General features: G+C 41.0%; 1 protein-coding gene across 5 annotated transcripts in view; it reads left to right on the top strand.

Moving 5' to 3' along the window:
• Window positions 1–19,424, top strand: part of LOC137333039 (cohesin subunit SA-2) — a 150,056-nt gene that overhangs the window by 70,441 nt on the left and 60,191 nt on the right. For all 5 annotated transcript variants that reach the window (XM_067997131.1, XM_067997129.1, XM_067997128.1 and 2 more), the window contains 9 exons: window positions 2,153–2,229; window positions 3,881–4,085; window positions 5,277–5,428; window positions 6,900–6,973; window positions 7,088–7,211; window positions 7,682–7,780; window positions 11,387–11,466; window positions 13,530–13,637; window positions 17,600–17,714. In XM_067997131.1, the coding sequence (XP_067853232.1) occupies window positions 2,153–2,229; window positions 3,881–4,085; window positions 5,277–5,428; window positions 6,900–6,973; window positions 7,088–7,211; window positions 7,682–7,780; window positions 11,387–11,466; window positions 13,530–13,637; window positions 17,600–17,714 (1,034 nt within the window). The remainder of the gene's footprint in view (window positions 1–2,152; window positions 2,230–3,880; window positions 4,086–5,276; window positions 5,429–6,899; window positions 6,974–7,087; window positions 7,212–7,681; window positions 7,781–11,386; window positions 11,467–13,529; window positions 13,638–17,599; window positions 17,715–19,424) is intronic.

Below are 19,424 nucleotides of genomic sequence, written 5' to 3'. Positions count from 1 at the left end.
GACTGCAGCGTGAAAGGCAAATTAAAAAATAAAAATGGCTGCCATTACATAATGGGAGAAAATAATCTAAGGATAGAAAATTTGTGTTAGGAAAATACGAGCAGTACACACTGAGAAGCTGAGATAAAGGCTGAATTGATGATGTAATGGATACAAGTCATATATGACCAGAAAAAAGAAAAACAGTGGGACTGGATATTAGTGAATAAATCCTCCGCTTTTGCTTCTGAGACTTGGTTTTGGTTTCAGTCCAACCTGATGTAATCAAAATGTCCTGTCTTTTGCCAGTTTTAATGGTTTTAGGCAGTCTCAAACCAGTTCCTAGTGGCTGTCAGTTCTAAGCAGAAATCTGGCCATAATTCACCACTAAATTGTTGAGTGTGTCTAGTGCAGGAATTGGAAAAATATCAAACTGGTGCAGTAAAAGTATTCTTCTAAGTTTGAGGTTAAGATATATTTTTGGAGTATTAAAGGGCTATTACACTACACCTGGGAGTGCTTGATGATATTGGGTACCAAAGTAGAAAATTATGTACACATGCCTTACCTTAATGGGCAAATGTTGCCTTAAAATTTTTTTGTAAGAGCTCGCAGAAGAACATGTATTACTAACTAAACTGTGTTTACCTGTTCTAATTTCAGGATTTTGTTTGCCATGTTTTTAAACATAGCTTGTTTCATAGCATTGATGATGTCCTGGTCAATGCTCCCCCCTCAACCAATACCACCAAAAAAAAGATTAACTAGTCATTTGCCTTGCTGTTTGTGGGATGTTGCTGACACTTGGAAATGTAGTAAACAATGTGGAGGATCGTAACAGATTTCAGGAGGACATAGACTGGTGAAATGGGCAGACACATGGCAGATGAAATTTAATGCAGAGAAGTGTGAAGTGATGCATTTTGCTGGAAGAATGAGGAGATGCAATATAAACTAAATGGTACAATTTTAAAGAGGGTGCAGGAACAGAGAGACCTGGGGGCGTACAAATCTTTGAAGGCGGCAGGACAAATTGAAAAGGCTGTTTTTAAAAAAAGCATATGGGATCCTAGGTTTTATTAATCGAGGCATAGAGTACAAAAGCAAGGAAGTTATGCTAAACCTTTATCAAACACTAGTTGGGCCCCAGCTGGAGTATTGTGTTCAATTTTGGGCACCACTCTTTAGGAAGGATGTCAAGGCCTTAGAGAGAGTGCAGATGAGATTTACTAGAATTGTGCCAGGGATATGGGACTTCAGTTATGTGGAGAGACTGGAGAAGCTGGGGTTGTTCTTTAGAATAGAGAAGGTTAAGGGGAGATTTGATAGAGGTGTTCAAAATCATGAATGGTTTTCACAGAGTAAATAAGGAGAAACAGAAGGGTCAGTAAGCAGAGGACACAGATTTAAGGTGATCAGCAAAAGAGCCAGAGGCGACATGAGGAAACATTTTTTTACTCAGCAAATTGTAATGATCTGGAATGTACTGCCTGAAAGGGTGATGGAAGCAGATTCAATAGTAACTTCCAAAAGTGAATTGGACAAATACTTGAAGGGAAACAAATTACAGGGCTATGGGGAAAGAGCAGGGAATTGGACTAAATGGATAGCTCTTTCAAAGAGCCGGCACAGACACAATTGGCAGAATGGCCTGCTCCTAGTGCCGTACTATGATGCAATGATGCAAATCAATGTAGAAATCATTCTAGGTAGCAACAGTCACCCAGTGTTTGTTATTTTCTTTGAGACAATTCAACATGATGAGGCGCTATATAAATATTAAGGGAATGCCTTCGGATATAACATTAAGCTGAGACCCTACCTGCCTGTTTTCATGGTTGAGTTGACATAAGATCCCATAGCTACTAAATGATGATCCCCATCACTACTTGAAGATGAAGACAGTTTTTCCTGGTAAACATTCTTCCCTTAAGTGACACTATCTAAAACAATCAACTAGTCATTCATCTCATTTGCTGTTCATGGGATCTTACTGTGCGTAAAATTGGCAGCTGCAGTTTACATACGTGACTGCACTCAGCAAAAAGTAATTCATTTGTTTTGAATCGCTTTGGAACATTCTGAGAATGTTATATAAATGTAACCTTTCATTTTCTCTCTCCCTCTTTTTGTTCTTTCTTGCACTCATTCATCCAGTTTGCTTGTTTTACAGGTGTTGTTACTGGTGAGATGTTCCGTCATATGCAGAATTCTGAGATAATTCGTAAGATGACAGAGGAGTTTGATGAGGTAATTTTAAACAAAACTTTGCAGAAAACAAAATACTTCAGATGCTGGAAATCGGAAATAAAAACAGAAAATGCTGGAAACAAAGCAGGTCAGGCAGTGTCTGGAGAAAGAAACACAGGGTTTCAGGTCCATGACCTTTTGTCAGAACTGATGAAAAGTCATGGACCTGAAATATTAACCCTGTATTTTATAAATTTTTATACATATTCACGAACACTCAGCAAGTGGTTTTGTCAAACAAGAAGTTACAAATCAAAGATTGGCACCGTAGCCTCATCTAATAAGACTATTGTAATTAATTTAATGCTATTTAATTTTTTTTTGAAATTTCATCTGAAGACTAGACCACCTTAGTTTTGACATCTTTTGTTTTACTATCTTCCAGTATGTACTGCAGGAACTGGATGGTCAAGAAATTTGGAGTTTTTAGTCGTAACTCTTTTCCTGCCTTCAGTCCCTCTTTAAAGAGATGGTTTAATGAGTTGTTAGCTAAATTAAACTGTCACCGTACAAAATTTCCCAATGTGTTCAAAGGTCAGAAAAGTCATTTGAAAATTTTGTAAGAATTGCAGGTAATACATTTGGCCATTAACAATATATTTCCTATCTTGTGCAGCCTATCCAGTGATGTAGTTTGTTCTAGCGAAGATCAAAATCTGCTCCAATTTTTAATTTTGATTAATATTATAAGCATATATTGCAAATTTGTCATTTAAAAAAAAAATGGCAGTCAGCTTGTTTTTGTTTATTTTTTTCAAACTTGAGGTGGATGTCTGCTTTGTGTCCTTAATAATTTTTGATTGATCATAACAAACAAGAAAGCCAAAAGCAAAATAAAACCGGTGAAGTTCCAACACTTCAGTATCATCCGGTTAATCATGTTTTTAATAGTAAATACTTACATATTATCATTTAGTGCTTGAGGTTAATCATTCACACAATAAATTAATCATGTAATTATTTTGTTGCTCTGAATGATACAATGTCAATGAAATGCTTAAATGGCTACAGGTCTCAGCAGAAGGAATACATAATGAAGGCCTGATAGCTGAGTTAGCATTTTTTGTAAGTTAAAGTGAAAAAGGAATTTTTGCCAATTTTGAAGTCGTACATGTGGTAAATGAATGTATTTTTGTGTAATTGTGCCATTCCCCCCCCCCCCCCCCACTAGAAATAGGCTGATCGCCTTTTCTCCTTTCATTTATCGCAGGCACTTAGTGGGTAAACCACACAATTAATGGCAGCCCACTCATGCCTTGTAACCTTACTGTAACCTCAGTAGGAGAATGCAACTTCGTCCCCCTTTATCTCCAGGCATGTATACCTTGAGGCTGTGCCATCCATGATATATGTGGTTCTTCTGCTTCCAACAGGACTATCAAGGTCCTGACTGACAAAGCCTGGTATCATTGCAGACATTTTTTTAGGTGTTGCGATTTGCCATCAGATTAAGCACCTTTTTGTCTTCCCCACTAAACGTTTAGAGCTGGTCCTGTATGTTTGCATCATGATGCTATTTTGCTTGAATGTGTTGTGAGTGATCTGTAATTGCCTTGGGAATCAAGATGATTGATTCTGCACTTGATTTCTGTTGAGTGATCTATCTATCTTGTTTTTTCTAACCACTTTTTCCTTCTTTCCTGTACTTCAGGACAGTGGTGATTACCCTCTTACAATGCCTGGCCCACAGTGGAAGAAATTCAAGTCTAGTTTCTGTGAATTCATCTCTGTGCTTGTACGGCAGTGTCAATACAGTATCATATATGATGAATACATGATGGACACCGTTATCTCCCTGCTGACTGGGTTGTCAGACTCCCAGGTTAGAGCATTCAGACACACCAGCACATTGGCAGGTAAGATATTTACTTCAAAGTACAGAGGGTTGTTTTCTCAAAATTGTATATGGGTTTTAATTCTTCCATTTTGAATCTATATTTATAAAATACATATTTGATATTTTTTAATCTAGTGTACAGATGTTTATTATTAAACAGTTGACTTTGTGCAACAAAAGTAACTTGTAAGTATGCTTTTTGTACAATGCTACATTATTCTTTAGACATATTATTTTCCCATTGTACATATGAAAATGTGAAGAATTTTTTCAAAATCTTGGGTTCACCACTTATGCAGCTATTATGGGCTCCAACTGAGTTCAGTATCTGTCGCTATCACATGTTGCCAGTGCCATGATTCAGTGTCATCCTCCTCATGAGCAGATGGAACACTTTGGGCTATGGGACTATGGCTAGTTTTAATATGGGAATAGTCTTGTCTCCCAATAACATTTTTTCTCTTGCTGGAAATTGAGAAGTGAGTTTATGAAATTGAAAAATAAAATAGGTCTGCAGTGAGTTATATGTATATGCATTTGGCAAATTTCAGACATGCTGCCTGTCAATAAATTGGAAATTGCTGGACTGTTTATAAGAAATAGTAAATTCAAATACAGAAGACATATGTAAACTGGTCTCCTTCCTACATTCTCACTCTGTTGAAATTAAGCCTCCTGCTTTTAACTCATTCTTTGCAGGACCTCAAAGCTGCACATTGTATTTCCTCCCTCATTTACCCTCCTTCTTGTAATCTTGAGCCTTTCAAAACCCATTACTTCTAATTTACTGAATCTCTTTCACTATTTTCAACTTTGGTGGTGTCCTGTATTTACTATCACTTAGGTTTCTCAATTTCGATTAAATAAAATCAAATGGAATTTCACTTGTTTTATCGTTATAACCATAGTTCTGCAACCTATAATGCCAAAAGTAGCACATGTTCTTCAGCCACTGCTTATGAGTAAGAACGTGATGAAAGTGATTGTTGCCATGCTGAATGTTACATTATTTTTGGAATTAAGAATCCTTGTGAGAATGAGAAAACAAAACTTCTTTGCTGTTGGTGTAATTTCCATGTTGTCAGCAATACAAGTTGCATTTCAGTTGCAAATAAAAGTGAATTCCTTAGCACTTGTGTGTGTGTGTGTGTGTGTGTGTGTGTGTGTACATAATATAATTAAATGTCAAACTATATCTATATCTCTGCAGCCATGAAGCTGATGACGGCGCTAGTAAATGTGGCATTAAATTTAAGTATTAACATGGACAACACCCAACGACAATATGAAACTGAAAGAAATAAAATTATTGGCAAAAGGGCCAATGACAGGTTGGAGCTCCTATTACAGAAGAGAAAAGAGGTTAGTGAAATCTTTACGTAGCAACATGAGTACATGCTTTGAGGACTTGAGAGTTTATTATTTTATTTGCTTTAATCAAAAGCTAGTAACTGGATTTCTCTTGAGGATTTGCTCCATCAGTATTTTTTCTTTTCCTGCTAGTTTGTGTTTTTGTGGATTTAATTTATTCTTGATTCATCTGTATTTCCAAAGTGCTGAACTGAATGCTTCACCACAGCCTGTGTCATAATTAGAGGAATCTGCTGGTAAATAGAAAGCAAGTTGTCCTTGTGATGGAGCCATATAAACTATAAAAAAATCTGTTCAAGATCTAGAACTGTGAAACAATTTTTTGAAAAAAGTACCGTGCAATCAGTGGCTGGTTATCTCCTGCAAAATTGGCTTGAAGGTTAAACGCTTTGTTCCATCCTTGTAATAACCTTTTCTTTAAAACATTTTTTTTCTATGAAATTGAAATAATAATTTAAAGGTGTAATTATATTGTACACCCCATCAAAGAGGCACTGTCACATAATTAGAATGCCTGTATGATTCAGAGATGCATTTTACAAATGCCTGGGTAGTCTGTTGTAATAGAACTTTTAAAACTTTGTATGGAATTTTTGTAATGTTAGGAAGTGAATGATCTCGTAAACATTAACTTCAGCAGACAGTGCTGTGTTTACATTGAAGCATGCATGTGCAAAGGTTTGTTTCTGCTGCATGTCAGTGATAGTCAGTCTACAGTGTAACAAGAAGCTGCCAACAGGCATCACAGGTAGCAGATACTGTGCTCAGGTCAGTTGCCATAGTATAACTAGCCTTTTTTTTAACCCCTTTTCTTTCAAAAGTAGTAACACAAGGAGTCCAGAGGCAACTTATCCCTGTGGTGTCTTACCCAAGTTAGCATTTTAATTGACATACTGGCAAGCTATATAATTTTAAGGGGCATTTCAATGCAGTGCATTGTTCACCAATTGAACTGTTGACTGAGCTCTGGCAACCCTTTAATTTACAGTGGGCATAATTTACAGATTTTATAAATTGTGGTGCGGGGGTGGCTTTACTTTCTCAATGTATAACTTTTATATATTTGATATGTAGAAGATATCTGATGGGAACAGAATTACAAGCTGTTAAACGAAGAGGGTACACCTTATAACTCGCAAGCAGCTACGTTATAAAACACGTAACTCCCATTTCTGTCAAGAATGCATTTTATACATTTTGGTATTCAGATGGGCAATGTTAACTTTTATTTAACTTTTCAGGGAAAATTCTTGTAACATGAGATTGGATCCTTTCTTTGTGTTGGTTTTAGTCTGACTTGTAATGTTTTCGGTATATGTGTATGATTTTGTTTGGGTGGAGCAGTGGAGATTAAACTTTGCATCTGCTGAAACGTGATGACACTTCACGTGGCATTTAAAAACTAGTTGTGTAAATTAGTTTAGATTTAATCCAAACATTTTTTTTTCCTATCCCTTCCCAGCTTCAAGAAAATCAAGATGAAATCGAAAATATGATGAATGCCATTTTTAAGGGGGTGTTTGTACATCGATATCGGTAAGAACTTCTTGCTGTCTTGCACTTTTGCATGGTGTGACCTGGCAAGAGAAATTCTGCCATGAAAGTTAGATCCGTTTTATTGTGGTTGTGTTTGTTTTTTTTCCCCCTCAGTGATGCAATATCTGAGATAAGAGCTGTCTGCATTGAAGAGATCGGAGTATGGATGAAAATGTATAGTGATGCCTTCTTAAATGACAGCTATTTGAAGTATGTGGGTTGGACCATGCATGATAAGGTAATTTAACCATTATTTTTGTAAATGCTTAACACACAGAATATATAGCAAATACAGAAGCTTGATTAAGTTCTTATGTGAAAAATTCTTTTGTACATTGTGGCATGGAACCAAAAAAAGTGCATTTGAGCACTGAATCTTACCATTTCATGAATATAAGTCCTTGGACTGCTGGATTCTGGGGAGGCGGGGGGGGGGGAGGTGCACTTTATTTTATAGAAAATTTTGTATTGATTCTCTTGGTGTTGTTGAGAAAAGACTGTTATTCTCTCCTCCTCCCCCCCCCCCTCCCCCACCACCCAGTCAGTACTTCAAGGGTATTAAGGACTATGGAGCCAAGAGGGGTAAATGGAGTTCCGATACAGATCAACCATGATCTCATTGAATTACAGAACAGGCTTGAGAGACTGAATGGCCTACTCCTGTTCCTATATTCGGTGGTGTGCTAAGAAATGTGCTTTGTGTTTCAGCAAGGAGAAGTGAGGCTAAAATGTTTAACAGCCCTGCAAGGTCTCTATTACAACAGAGAGCTCATTCCTAAACTTGAACTTTTTACAAGTCGTTTCAAGGTTAGTTCATTTTAAATTCCATAAAACTAGATTCATAATAAATGTAGTTTTGTAAATTGTACCATGTGGCTGTTTGTGTGTGTGTGTACAAAAAAATCTTATATCTGCATGCACTTCCTGTCTACAAAACCGTACTTCCTGTTTTCACTTCTCACTATTCTGTTAATTTTTTCTCTTGTTATAAATTCTTATTTCTGTATTTATGATGGACTGCCTATGTAAGCTTGTTATGCTGTAATTATACCACAACGCTAGTAGTGGTGCTCTAGTGCCTCAGTTATACATCTCCCAGTTTCTCACCCTGTTCTTCAAAGAATCTTGTGACAAACTTTAATGAAACTACTAAAAAAAAAAGGTAAATTTAATCATATTATTCTGAAATATGTACAACATTATTCTGGCATCTTCGCTACTCAGTGCTGAAAGATTCCAATGCCTCCCACAATGTTCCAAGACCATTTCATTTCCTCCGCAATACTACAATTACCTCGGGACCCCTCCTACTATCACTGCCAAACCCTAGCACTTCCTCTACTACTCCACTACTGCTATACCCAATGAATCCCCCATTAAACCAGCAAACCTGGTGCTACCAAAGCTCAACTGTAATAAATTGGATAGCCAAGTGGTGAAGGATAGAATATTAGATCCAGGTCTTAGTTGCTTCCAAGCCTTTCTTCACAAAGATCCACCTTACATACACATACCACAGATAAGCTCTCATATAAAAAGGATACCAGAGAGTCCCCAATTTTATACAAGGCTACGGACCAAATGCTGGAATATGGGATTAGAGTAGACAGGGCTGATGGCCGGCGTGGACACGGTGGGCCGAAGGGCCTCTATCCGTGCTGTATAACTCTATGGGCTCGATTTTAGGAGCGTGTTTCCGGCGGGTTCCCAGCGGGGTGGCCCCGAAAATCCCGATCTCCGGTCACGTGACCGGATCGCGACGAAATCCCGGCCACTTCCGGGTACCGCGCTGACGTGCGGGGCTGCGCGCGCAAGCCCCGCTGGTGGGAATCCCGCAGGCAATTAAAGCCAGCGGGGTTCCACTTGAGAGTACTTACCTTGCTCGTTGTGGTCAGTTAATGAGCTGAAGCAGCTGTCAAAAGAGGAAGTGTGGGATTTTAGGTTCAAGGCAGTGAGTTTCCCACACTGGGGGAAACAGTCTCCCTCCAACCAGGCGTGTTGCAGCCAGCAGCCTGTGGCAGGTGCCAAGGTGCGCTCCACGGGGGAGAGCCCTCACCCACGCAGGAGGCCACCGCGTCACATAGGGCAACCCCTGCCCTCCAACACCCCCCGCCAAGCCAGAGGACAGACCGACACGAAACCGCAGCCCCAGTCCGAGGAACCACACACCTACCCTGCACAACCCCTCAGACCAACACCTGCCAGTTGGGTGGTGTGTGGAGACCCTCGGAGGACGAAGAGCATGACCAGCACCAGCAGCCTCGCAGTCCACGCCGTCCGCCGCAGGGACGTGGATCCCCCCAACACGGTGTTGTTGCACACCCACCTGCACAGCAGGAGGGAGGGCTACCGCAGAGAGAGACGCGTCGCAGAGGGCACTACCCTCGCCACAGGGTCCACAGACCGAGGCGCAGCTCCCCGGACCTCTCCGAGCAGCAGTGCACAGGGAGGCGCAGATCCGCTCGACATGTAGTCGTGGAGATCTGCAGCCTCTTTCATGCCGAGCTGCTCCTGGCTGGCCCCAGCACCAACTGCTTACCTGTCGCTGTCAAAGTCACCACTGCCCTCCACACCTTCTCCTCCGCATCCTTCCAGGGTGCAGCCGGCTACACCGCCGATGTCTCTCAGTCGTCTGCGCGGACGAGCCCTGCAAATACACCTGCACCTACTCTGCAGTAACACGATGGGTGGCATCAGTGGTGGGTCCTCATAGTGATACCCAGGAGCGGGCATTATTGGACACAACGGACAGTATTCGCGGAGACATGGCAGTGGTGGTGTCAATATAATGTGTGCTGTTTGTTGCTCTGAAATTCAATATGGGTAACACCCATGACAAACCCTCAGACACCCTTGTGCACCCCCTTCATGCTGACGAGACGTTTGCCTTACGCTGCCTACTGCACATATGTGATGCATGCCCTGTGGCTGCAGCACAGGTGGTGGCAGGTTGAGTGAGGCTGGCCGTGAGGGAGATGCACGAGAGGGTGAGTATGGGATGGAGCAATGAGATTGTATGAGGAGTGGGTTGCGTGTTAGTGGCAGGGTGAGTACTGGCGAGGTGAGTAGGTGGAGGTAAGATGAGGATGGGGTGTGAGTGGGTATGAAGGGTGATGTGACAGAATAGTGTTGGCAGTGCCGAAGGAGATGTGGGGTGGGGGCAGTGTTGTGGCAGACGGAGTGTAGGGGAAAGACTTCGTCTTCTCACTGTGGCTGACCTACTGCGGTCATTGCAGCGCCTCCTGCACTGTATGCAGGTGGGCGATGTGTTGGTGGCGCAGGTGACCCCCTCTGCCACCTCGAGCCAGGCCTTCTTGGTGGCAGAGGCAGGCCGCTTCCTCCCGCCCGCCGGGGGGAAGATCTGTGTCCTCCCCCTCCTCCTCACCCCATCTGATGATACCTGGGGTGAGGCATCATTAAACTGGGAGCAGCCTTCCCCCTGGGCTGCTCCATGCTGCAATTTGTCCCATTGGTTGCAGCATCTGTCAGTGGAGGACTGCCCCTTTAACTAGAGAGCCTCCAGCTGACAGATCGTACTGCGCATGCGCAGCCCGCCCGATGCGCAGGCCAGCGCCGTGGACCCCGGAAGAGCAGGTAATTGATTCCTATTAGTGGGTTGCCTGCTACGATCGCGCGGGCAACCCACTAATTTCGCCGAGCGTGTTGACCACGCTCCCGGAGGACCACCCGCTGGGAACCCGCAGGCCTGCTAAATTCGGGCCCAATGACTCTATGACACATACCACCTGAATATAATTAACACTAATTGTATCATGTGATTTATATCATGAACCCCTTACACAACTGCTGCTAAGCACTGCAACTCCTCCCACCCATCCCCACTGATGCGCATATTTCTATCTCCAATCTGCTGCATGTTGCCTATTGTCTTCCTGTGACTAGAACTTGGAATAAGATAAAAGATAAAAATTCAATATATGGATAAAGGAACATTTAATGATCAAGATCATTTTTTTTATGGTTTTCACAGAAAAAGGGCAGTCACAGAATTTGCACCCCGAAACAATGATGATAAAATCCACAAAATTGGAGTTTGACACATTGGGTTCCCATTAGTCAATGTTACATGGCATGACATCCTCTGATTCACTGAATAGTGTCATAAAGATCGGGTATAAAAAAAACTTCTTGTATAGTAATGTTCATTCTGTGATGATCAACTGTAAAGAGAAGCTGCTAGTCTGTAATGACCAGTTGATGACTATTATAATGGTAAATGGTTGCAGTATCTGTGCACCAGTAGAGCATTATCTGTCTGCAGAGACTACCTAATCTTTGTGGCAGAGGTAGATGTTCAAGGCACATTTCTCTAGCATGCATTCACTTCCTGTACTTCCAGGAAATAACTGCAGTGAAAGCTGCTAAAATGTAACTTGTTTTGTTTGTTTTTAGGATAGAATTGTTTCCATGACACTGGATAAAGAATATGAAGTTGCTGTGCAAGCAATAAAACTTCTTACTCTTGTTCTGCAGTAAGTAGAAGTTTTTATATTTATCTTGGCCAGCTTTGATAATATGGTCTATCATAATCTTTAAGTGGCAAATAGGTGTTTGTAATATTGTACTACCATTTGAGATGCATCTTTTCACTCCTGACTACATTGGGTTAGGACGTTTCAGAATCAATTTCATCAGATAACAAACTAACTTTTTATCCATATCTATAATGTATTATGTCTTGCATACAGCATGCATTCACTTCCTGTACTTCCAGGAAATAACCCTTAATTGCTCTTTCCTCTCAAGTTGGTTCAGTCTGGCCATTACATTTAAATTATACCTGTCCGTATTTACTGTATATATGCTTACCTTTGAGTCTTTCCAGCTCCAAGACAAGTGGCATTGTGCACACAACTCCACTCTGCTTGAAGCCCATTCAGTTTTGGCCTCTTGGCTACTGAGTTCCCCCTGTAAGCAGAATCAACTTCAAGTTTCTGAAGAGCTGTCAAGGCTTTTAAAAAAATGTAGTATTTTTAAAAGTGCTTAAAGCTCGTTCTCCCATCTATAACCTGGATTTTCAGACTTGGATGGGATTGCCCATAGAGGCTTGCTGCAACCCCCTCCTCACTGTTTCACAATACCAGGACCCATCCCTCACTCTACCAATATCTCAGGACTTGCTCCTCTCACTTCTACTGCACCCTGGCACCATACCACCACACACCCCATGCACTCCTCCCCATTACACACACAGTCCCAAATAATTCCACTCTCCAGATGCTTGGTGCTGCTCATCTCAACCTCCTCCCCAGTATCTCACATTGCAAAACCATCCCTACTTCTAAATCCCATAACCACACTTTTTAATAGATATAACATATACAAAACTCTTCATATAAATTATTTTGAATTCATGGAAAATATTTGCACAATTTGTTTTGTACATACTGTATGTACATTACATATATATATTTCAAGTTTCTTTATTTAATTCCAATTCCCTTTATTCATAAACCTCTGACTATATTAGGATTCTTAAATATACAAGTTCATTCTGTTAATTTTTATGTGGCATTCGACATAATTTCTCTTACATTTACTGTATTTTTAACAACATTACACTTTTATTCACAGCAACACCTCAGATACACCACCACAATAATAGATTTTCCTTTTACACTTTCCTTTTACATTTCCTTAACAAATGCATCAAATATCAAAATCATGGAATTTGAGCCAAAATACCATTAACACTCCCACAGTATTCTGTAATAAAAGCACAATTTGATTTAATCAGTGTCAGCCTTCGCTCAGTGGTAGCACTTTTGCTTTTGAGTCTGAAAGTTGTGTGTTCAAGTCCTACTCCAGAAACTGGAGCACATAATCTAGGCTGACACTGCAATGCAGTACTGAGGGAGTGCTGCACTGTTGAAGGTGTCATTTTTTGAATGAGACCTTAAGCCAAGGACCCGTAGCCCATGGTACTGTTCAAAGAAGAGGAGGGGAGTTCTCCTATTATGCTGGCCAACATTTATCCCTTAATCAACATAAGTAAAATAGATTATCTGATCATTTATCTCATTGCTGTTTGTACACAAATTGGCTGCCACATTTCCCAACATTACACAGTGATTACACTTGAAAAATATTTCATTGGCTGTGAAGCACTTTAGAATGTCCTGAGGTCTGAAAGGTACCATATAAATGCATGTTTGTTCTTTCTTAAATCGTTGGCCATCATATTTTGTACATTACATGGGATAAAATAGCATATTCTCTGACTCACTGTGATTACCACCTTCAGAGATTTTTGTAGCTATCCATCTAATGTATGTATTTTTTAATATTCATTTGAGCTGTTAAAATTCATTCGCTGCACCATGTGCTGCACATTTTATAATTTGTGTAAGATACACGTATAAAATGATAGCACTGTTGTGCCTAATGCATAGTTTCAGTCGTCATTATATTGCGGTCATTGCAATCTAGTAAAACAATTTGCTGCCTGGAGTGTTGAAAAGATTATGGAAGCTTTTTCTTAAATTCACCATCATCTGAATTAAGCACTGTTTTGCCCTTGTATTTCCTACTCTAGGGGTAGCGATGATGTTCTGACCTCCGAGGACTGTGAAAATGTCTATCATTTGGTTTATTCAGCTCATCGACCAATCGCTGTGGCAGCAGGGGAATTTCTTTACAAAAAGTAAGGGGCAAAATCAATTTGGAAATGTGTACAAGGGGGAAACAATTTCTCAGAATTTCTGCAGTCACATAATTAAGTTCTCCTATAATGTCTGTTAGAATTGCACAATAAAGTTGACGCACTGAGGTATTCATGTACTTTGGATGGTTAAATATTGTTATTGTTTAAGTAAAACTTGGTCATGTATTTTCTGCATCTTCTATTAATAGACATCTACACAATCTGCATGTTAGTTTTTTACACTATGTAATCTGTTTCAAGATTGAGATCTGGTCATTTTACAAAGGAGTTATTACAACTGGACAGTTTAATTTGGAAATTCTGTGCAGCTGTTACGTTCTGCTCTTGAGTCTTATCATAAACTCTCACAGAACTTGGGGGGCAGAGGGGCCTTGACGTCAAGCTCTACAACAGTGTAATTAATCATTTACATCATTATATATTCAATCGTTAGCGCCAGCATTCTTACCAGCAGGAACTTTCATACAGGATGACTTCAGAACTTAAAACTGTTTACCTCCGTCACTGGCAAGAAAATGGTCACACATACATTTTAAGAATTTGTATACTGTCCTGCCTCTTAATTTTATTAGTTTGTCAAATGGCTAGTGTAGCTTTAGGTTTGATTGTTCTTAAGTTAAGTTTGAAGAATTGGATAATATTTCTGTACCATAAGGAAAGTAGCTAGATTTCAGTTTTGTGTTTCGTTGTTTCATAATTTATTGCAAATGTAAATGTATTCTGATTAGCTTTTTTCAATCTATCTGTTAATGTGCAAATTTGAAAGCTGGAAAGCACTTTCAGAACATTAGTTTCTTGATGTATTGCATGTGCAATAAGTTGTACTAGTATTGTGTCTGCTCTGATGATTGCTTGCTACTAATTCTTGTTCTTTGGTGTTTTGTTGCCGTTTCTGATTTCTCGTGTCCAAAATTATCACTGCTTACAGATTGTGACTTCCAATTAGTTCTTGAATGAGAACATAGTTTCCACAGTATATTATGAAGAATATCAATAATCTATGATGCAAGTTATCAGTACACACTCGTGCACACACAGTTGGCTTTTTGGGGATATCTGCATGTTAAAATTAGCCAGTTAATTTTGACAAGTGTTCTGATAACGTGCATCAACTGAAGGCACAATGTAAATCGTGTTCCTTCATCTTCAGAATTGTAGTATATAAAATTGCTAACTGAACTAAAACAAAAAGCTTGTAAATGTTTAAGATACACACATTTTAAAATACACACATTTCAGTGCCAAGATTTTGTTGAATTATGGTAATTGTTTTGTATTTTTGCTACTGATTGATCTTGTTCGTCGAAGGTTTCTTTCCTGCACCCATAAGCATAACTTTTACAGTACAGTGAAGCCCACTGAAATGAACAAAATATTACTGTTCAAATGCTTTACTTGTGCCGACCAGTGATTTTCAAATTATTCAAATAAATTGAATAGATTAGCCAATGAGTGTTGCAGCCTCCTTAACTCTTGTGATCTGGTCATTCAGCTGGTATATTGAGCTCTTTCAGCTCTCCCAACCTGCTTCATTGTTTCTCCAGCCCTGCTACTGCTTACCTACCAAACTTTCAGTGAACCCCTAGATTAAGTCAAAACAGCAATTTGTCTCAACTTTAATGTACTATCAGCATGCTAAGGTAAACTGCTATTCTGGTTCAGTTGCAATTGCTTGGTTACCTGGATATGTCAGGCTCGAGGCAACACCAGCAACTTGCAAGAGCTGGTAAAATTTCACTCTAAATAGTTTAAGTTGTCAGCTGCTGAGCTGGTTTGAGCAAAGTAATGGTAAACTTACTCGGGAGAAAAACTCATATATAATTAAGTTTTGAAAGCAAAAGAGCTATTCATTTAAATGGGTTTCACTGTATTCGAATCATTTATAATATTTGTCAAGTTCTAGGAATGCTTATCTCCCAACCAAAAGGTTGTTAAATATGAACTCCAGGGCTGCTGGTCTTGGCAACATGTCCCAGTTGAGTGAGTTTTGTTAGTTTTTTTTGATTCGTTCATGGGATGTGGGCGTCGCTGGCGAGGCCGGCATTTATTGCCCATCCCTAATTGCCTTTGAGAAGGCGGTGGTGAGCCGCCTTCTTGAACCGCTGCAGTCCGTGTGGTGACGGTTCTCCCACAGTGCTGTTAGGAAGGGAGTTCCAGGATTTTGACCCAGCAACGATGAAGGAAAGGCGATATATTTCCAAGTCGGGATGGTGTGTGACTTGGAGGGGAACGTGCAGGTGGTGTTGTTCCCATGTGTATCTGCTGCTCTTGTCCTTCTAGGTGGTCGAGGTTGTGGGATTGGGAGGAGCAGTCGAAGAAGCCTTGGCAAGTTGCTGCAGTGCATCCTGTGGATGGCACACACTGCAGCCACTGTGCGCCGGTGGTGGATGGTGTGCCAATCAAGTGGGCTGCTTTGTCCTGGATGGTGTTGAGCTTCTTGAGTGTTGTTGGAGCTGCACTCATCCAAGCAAGTGGAGAGTATTCCATCACACTCCTGACTTGTGCCTTGTAGATGGTGGAAAGGCTTTGGGGAGTCAGGAGGTGAGTCACTCGCCGCAACATACCCAGCCTCTGATCTGCTCTTGTAGCCACAGTATTTATATGGCTGGTCCAGTTAAGTTTCTGGTCAATGGTGACACCCAGGATGTTGATGGTGGGGGATTCGGCGATGTTAATGCCGTTGAATGTCAAGGGGAGGTGGTTAGACTCTCTCTTGTTGTAGATGGTCTTTGCCTGGCACGTGTCTGGCGCGAATGTTACTTGCCACTTATGAGCCCAAGCCTGGATGTTGTCCAGGTCTTGCTGCATGCGGGCTCGGACTGCTTCATTATCTGAGGGGTTGCGAATGGAACTGAGCACTGTGCAATCATCAGCTAACATCCCCATTTCTGACCTTATGATGGAGGGAAGGTCATTGATGAAGCAGCTGAAGATGGTTGGGCTTCGGACACTGCCCTGAGGAACTCCTGCAGCAGTGCCCTGGGGCTGAGTTGATTGGCCTCCAACAACCACTACCATCTTCCTTTGTGCTCGGTGTGACTCCAGCCACTGGAGAGTTTTCCCCCTGATTCCCATTGACTTCAATTTTACTAGGGCTCCTTGGTGCCACACTCTGTCAAATGCTGCCTTGATGTCAAGAGCAGTCACTCTCACCTCACCTCTGGAATTCAGCTCTTTTGTCCATGTTTGGACCAAGCTTGTAATGAGGTCTGGAGCCGAGTGGTCCTGGTGGAACCCAAACTGAGCATCAGTGATCGGGTTATTGGTGAGTAAGTGCCGCTTGATAGCACTGTCGACGACACCTTTCCATCACTTTGATGATTGAGAGTAGACTGATGGGGCGGTAATTGGCCGGATTGGATTTGTCCTACTTTTTGTGGACAGGACATAACTGGGCAATTTTCCATATTGTCGGGCCGATGCCAGTGTTGTAGCTGTACTGGAACAGCTTGGCTAGAGGCGCAGCTAGTTCTGGAGCACAAGTCTTCAGCACTACAGCTGGGATGTTGTCGGGGCCCATAGCCGTTGCTGCATCCAATGCACTCAGCCGTTTCTTGATATCATGTGGAGTGAATCGAATTGGCTGAAGACTGGCTTCTGTGATGGTGAGGATATCGGGAGGCGGCCGAGTTGTCAATTGTGCAAGCTGAGTGAGATGTCACAAAGAATGAAGTATTTTGTTATTTTTGGATGTGATCTACCTCAACCTTGGATCTTGAGTCAATAATTTTGAAGCAACTTTTGCAGCAATAACAGACAGGTCCAGAGTGTCTTGATTTTGCTGTCCCCTCTATGAAGAAGGATGTCTGGTGGCAAGATGTGCAGTGAAGCTGGTCAGATGGGAGAGGGGAATGATGGAATGTAAATTGAAGCAAAATATTTTTTTAAAACTTCATTTAAATTTTTTTGGTGCTATTTTAATGTTTTTTTTTATTTTTAAGGCTTTTCAGTCACAAAGACCCTGAATCTGATGAAGTGACAGTAAAAAGGAAAGGAAGACAAAGCCCAAATGCAAAGCTCATCAAGACACTGGTGTTTTTCTTCCTAGAGAGTGAGGTAGGCAGTTAATTGAAGTGCATTAACCATTAATTTTATTAATTTAACCATAAACTAAAGAATAGGTTTACTGATATTGCACAATGATTATGATTTTAGGTAACTTAATTTGTTTTTATCTAAAATAATTTTTCTCATCATTTGTTGGAAAAAGAAGATAATTTGATCATCATTTGTGAGATCAAATTCTTCATGCAATCCTATATCTTGTGTAACTTCAAATTGAAAAAGAAATCTTAGTTTGGATTCATTGCTCATTGCCCAGTAGAGAAAGAGAATCGGTCCTTTGCAATTGGTGCTCCTCAGTTGGTCAGTGGGTGCCTAACAGGAATGAATCCCTCTGATTTTTTTTTAACCTGCCTGTAGTGACGAGCAACACCTGTGGGCATAATCTCGCCCCCTCCCAATCTGTGTAGTGGTGGCTTTTTTCCTTCAGATTTGTAATTGAGAAATGAGTCTTATGCAAGTTGAGCTGTAGAATTCCATACCACATGCTGCTGAAATCTAAATGTTAGTAAACATATTCCATAAGAACGTAAGAAATAGGAGCAGGAGTAGGCCAATCGGCCCCTCGAGTCTGCTCCGCCATTCAATAAGATCATGGCTGATCTGATCCTAACCTCAAATCTAAATTCATGTCCAATTTCCTGCCCGCTCCCCGTAACCCCTAATTCCCTTTACTTCTAGGAAACTGTCTATTTCTGTTTTAAATTTATTTAATGATGTAGCTTCCACAGCTTCCTGGGGCAGCAAATTCCACAGACCTACTACCCTCTGAGTGAAGAAGTTTCTCCTCATCTCAGTTTTGAAAGAGCAGCCCCTTATTCTAAGATTATGCCCCCTAGTTCTAGTTTCACCCATCCTTGGGAACATCCTTACCGCATCCACCCGATCAAGCCCCTTCACAATCTTATATGTTTCAATAAGATCGCCTCTCATTCTTCTGAACTCCAATAAGTAGAGTCCCAATCTGCTCAACCTCTCCTCATATGTCCGCCCCCTCATCCCCGGGATTAACCGAGTGAACCTTTGTACTGCCTCGAGAGCATGTATGTCTTTTCTTAAGTATGGAGACCAAAACTGTATGCAGTATTCCAGGTGCGGTCTCACCAATACCTTATATAACTGCAGCAATACCTTCCTGTTTTTATATTCTATCCCCCGAGCAATAAAAGCCAACATTCCGTTGGCCTTCTTGATCACCTGCTGCACCTGCATACTAACTTTTTGATTTTCTTGCACTAAGACCCCCAGATCCCTTTGTACTGCAGTACTTTCCAGTTTCTCGCCTTTAAGATAATAACTTGCTCTCTGATTTTTCCTGCTAAAGTGCATAACCTCACATTTTCCAATATTGTATTGCATCTGCCAAATCTCCGCCCACTCACCCAGCCTGTCTATATCCCCCTGTAGGTTTTTTATGTCCTCCTCACTCTCCACTTTCCCTCCCATCTTTGTATCATCTGCAAACTTTGATCGTTACACTCTGTCCCCTCCTCCAAATCGTTAATATAGATTGTAAAGAGTTGGGGACCCAGCACCGACCCCTGCGGAACACCACTGGCTACTGGTTGCCAGTCCGAGAATGAACCATTTATCCCAACTCTCTGCTTCCTGTTAGATAACCAATCCTCCACCCATGCCAGAATATTACCCCCAATCCAGTGATTCTTTATCTTGAGCAATAATCTTTGTGGCACCTTGTCGAAT

The sequence above is a fragment of the Heptranchias perlo genome, chromosome 15, assembly GCF_035084215.1.
Source record: "Heptranchias perlo isolate sHepPer1 chromosome 15, sHepPer1.hap1, whole genome shotgun sequence".
NCBI classification, from domain to species: domain Eukaryota; kingdom Metazoa; phylum Chordata; class Chondrichthyes; order Hexanchiformes; family Hexanchidae; genus Heptranchias; species Heptranchias perlo.
The sequence above is the reverse complement of the archived record's forward strand: the minus strand, read 5'-3'. Positions and strand labels throughout refer to the sequence as shown.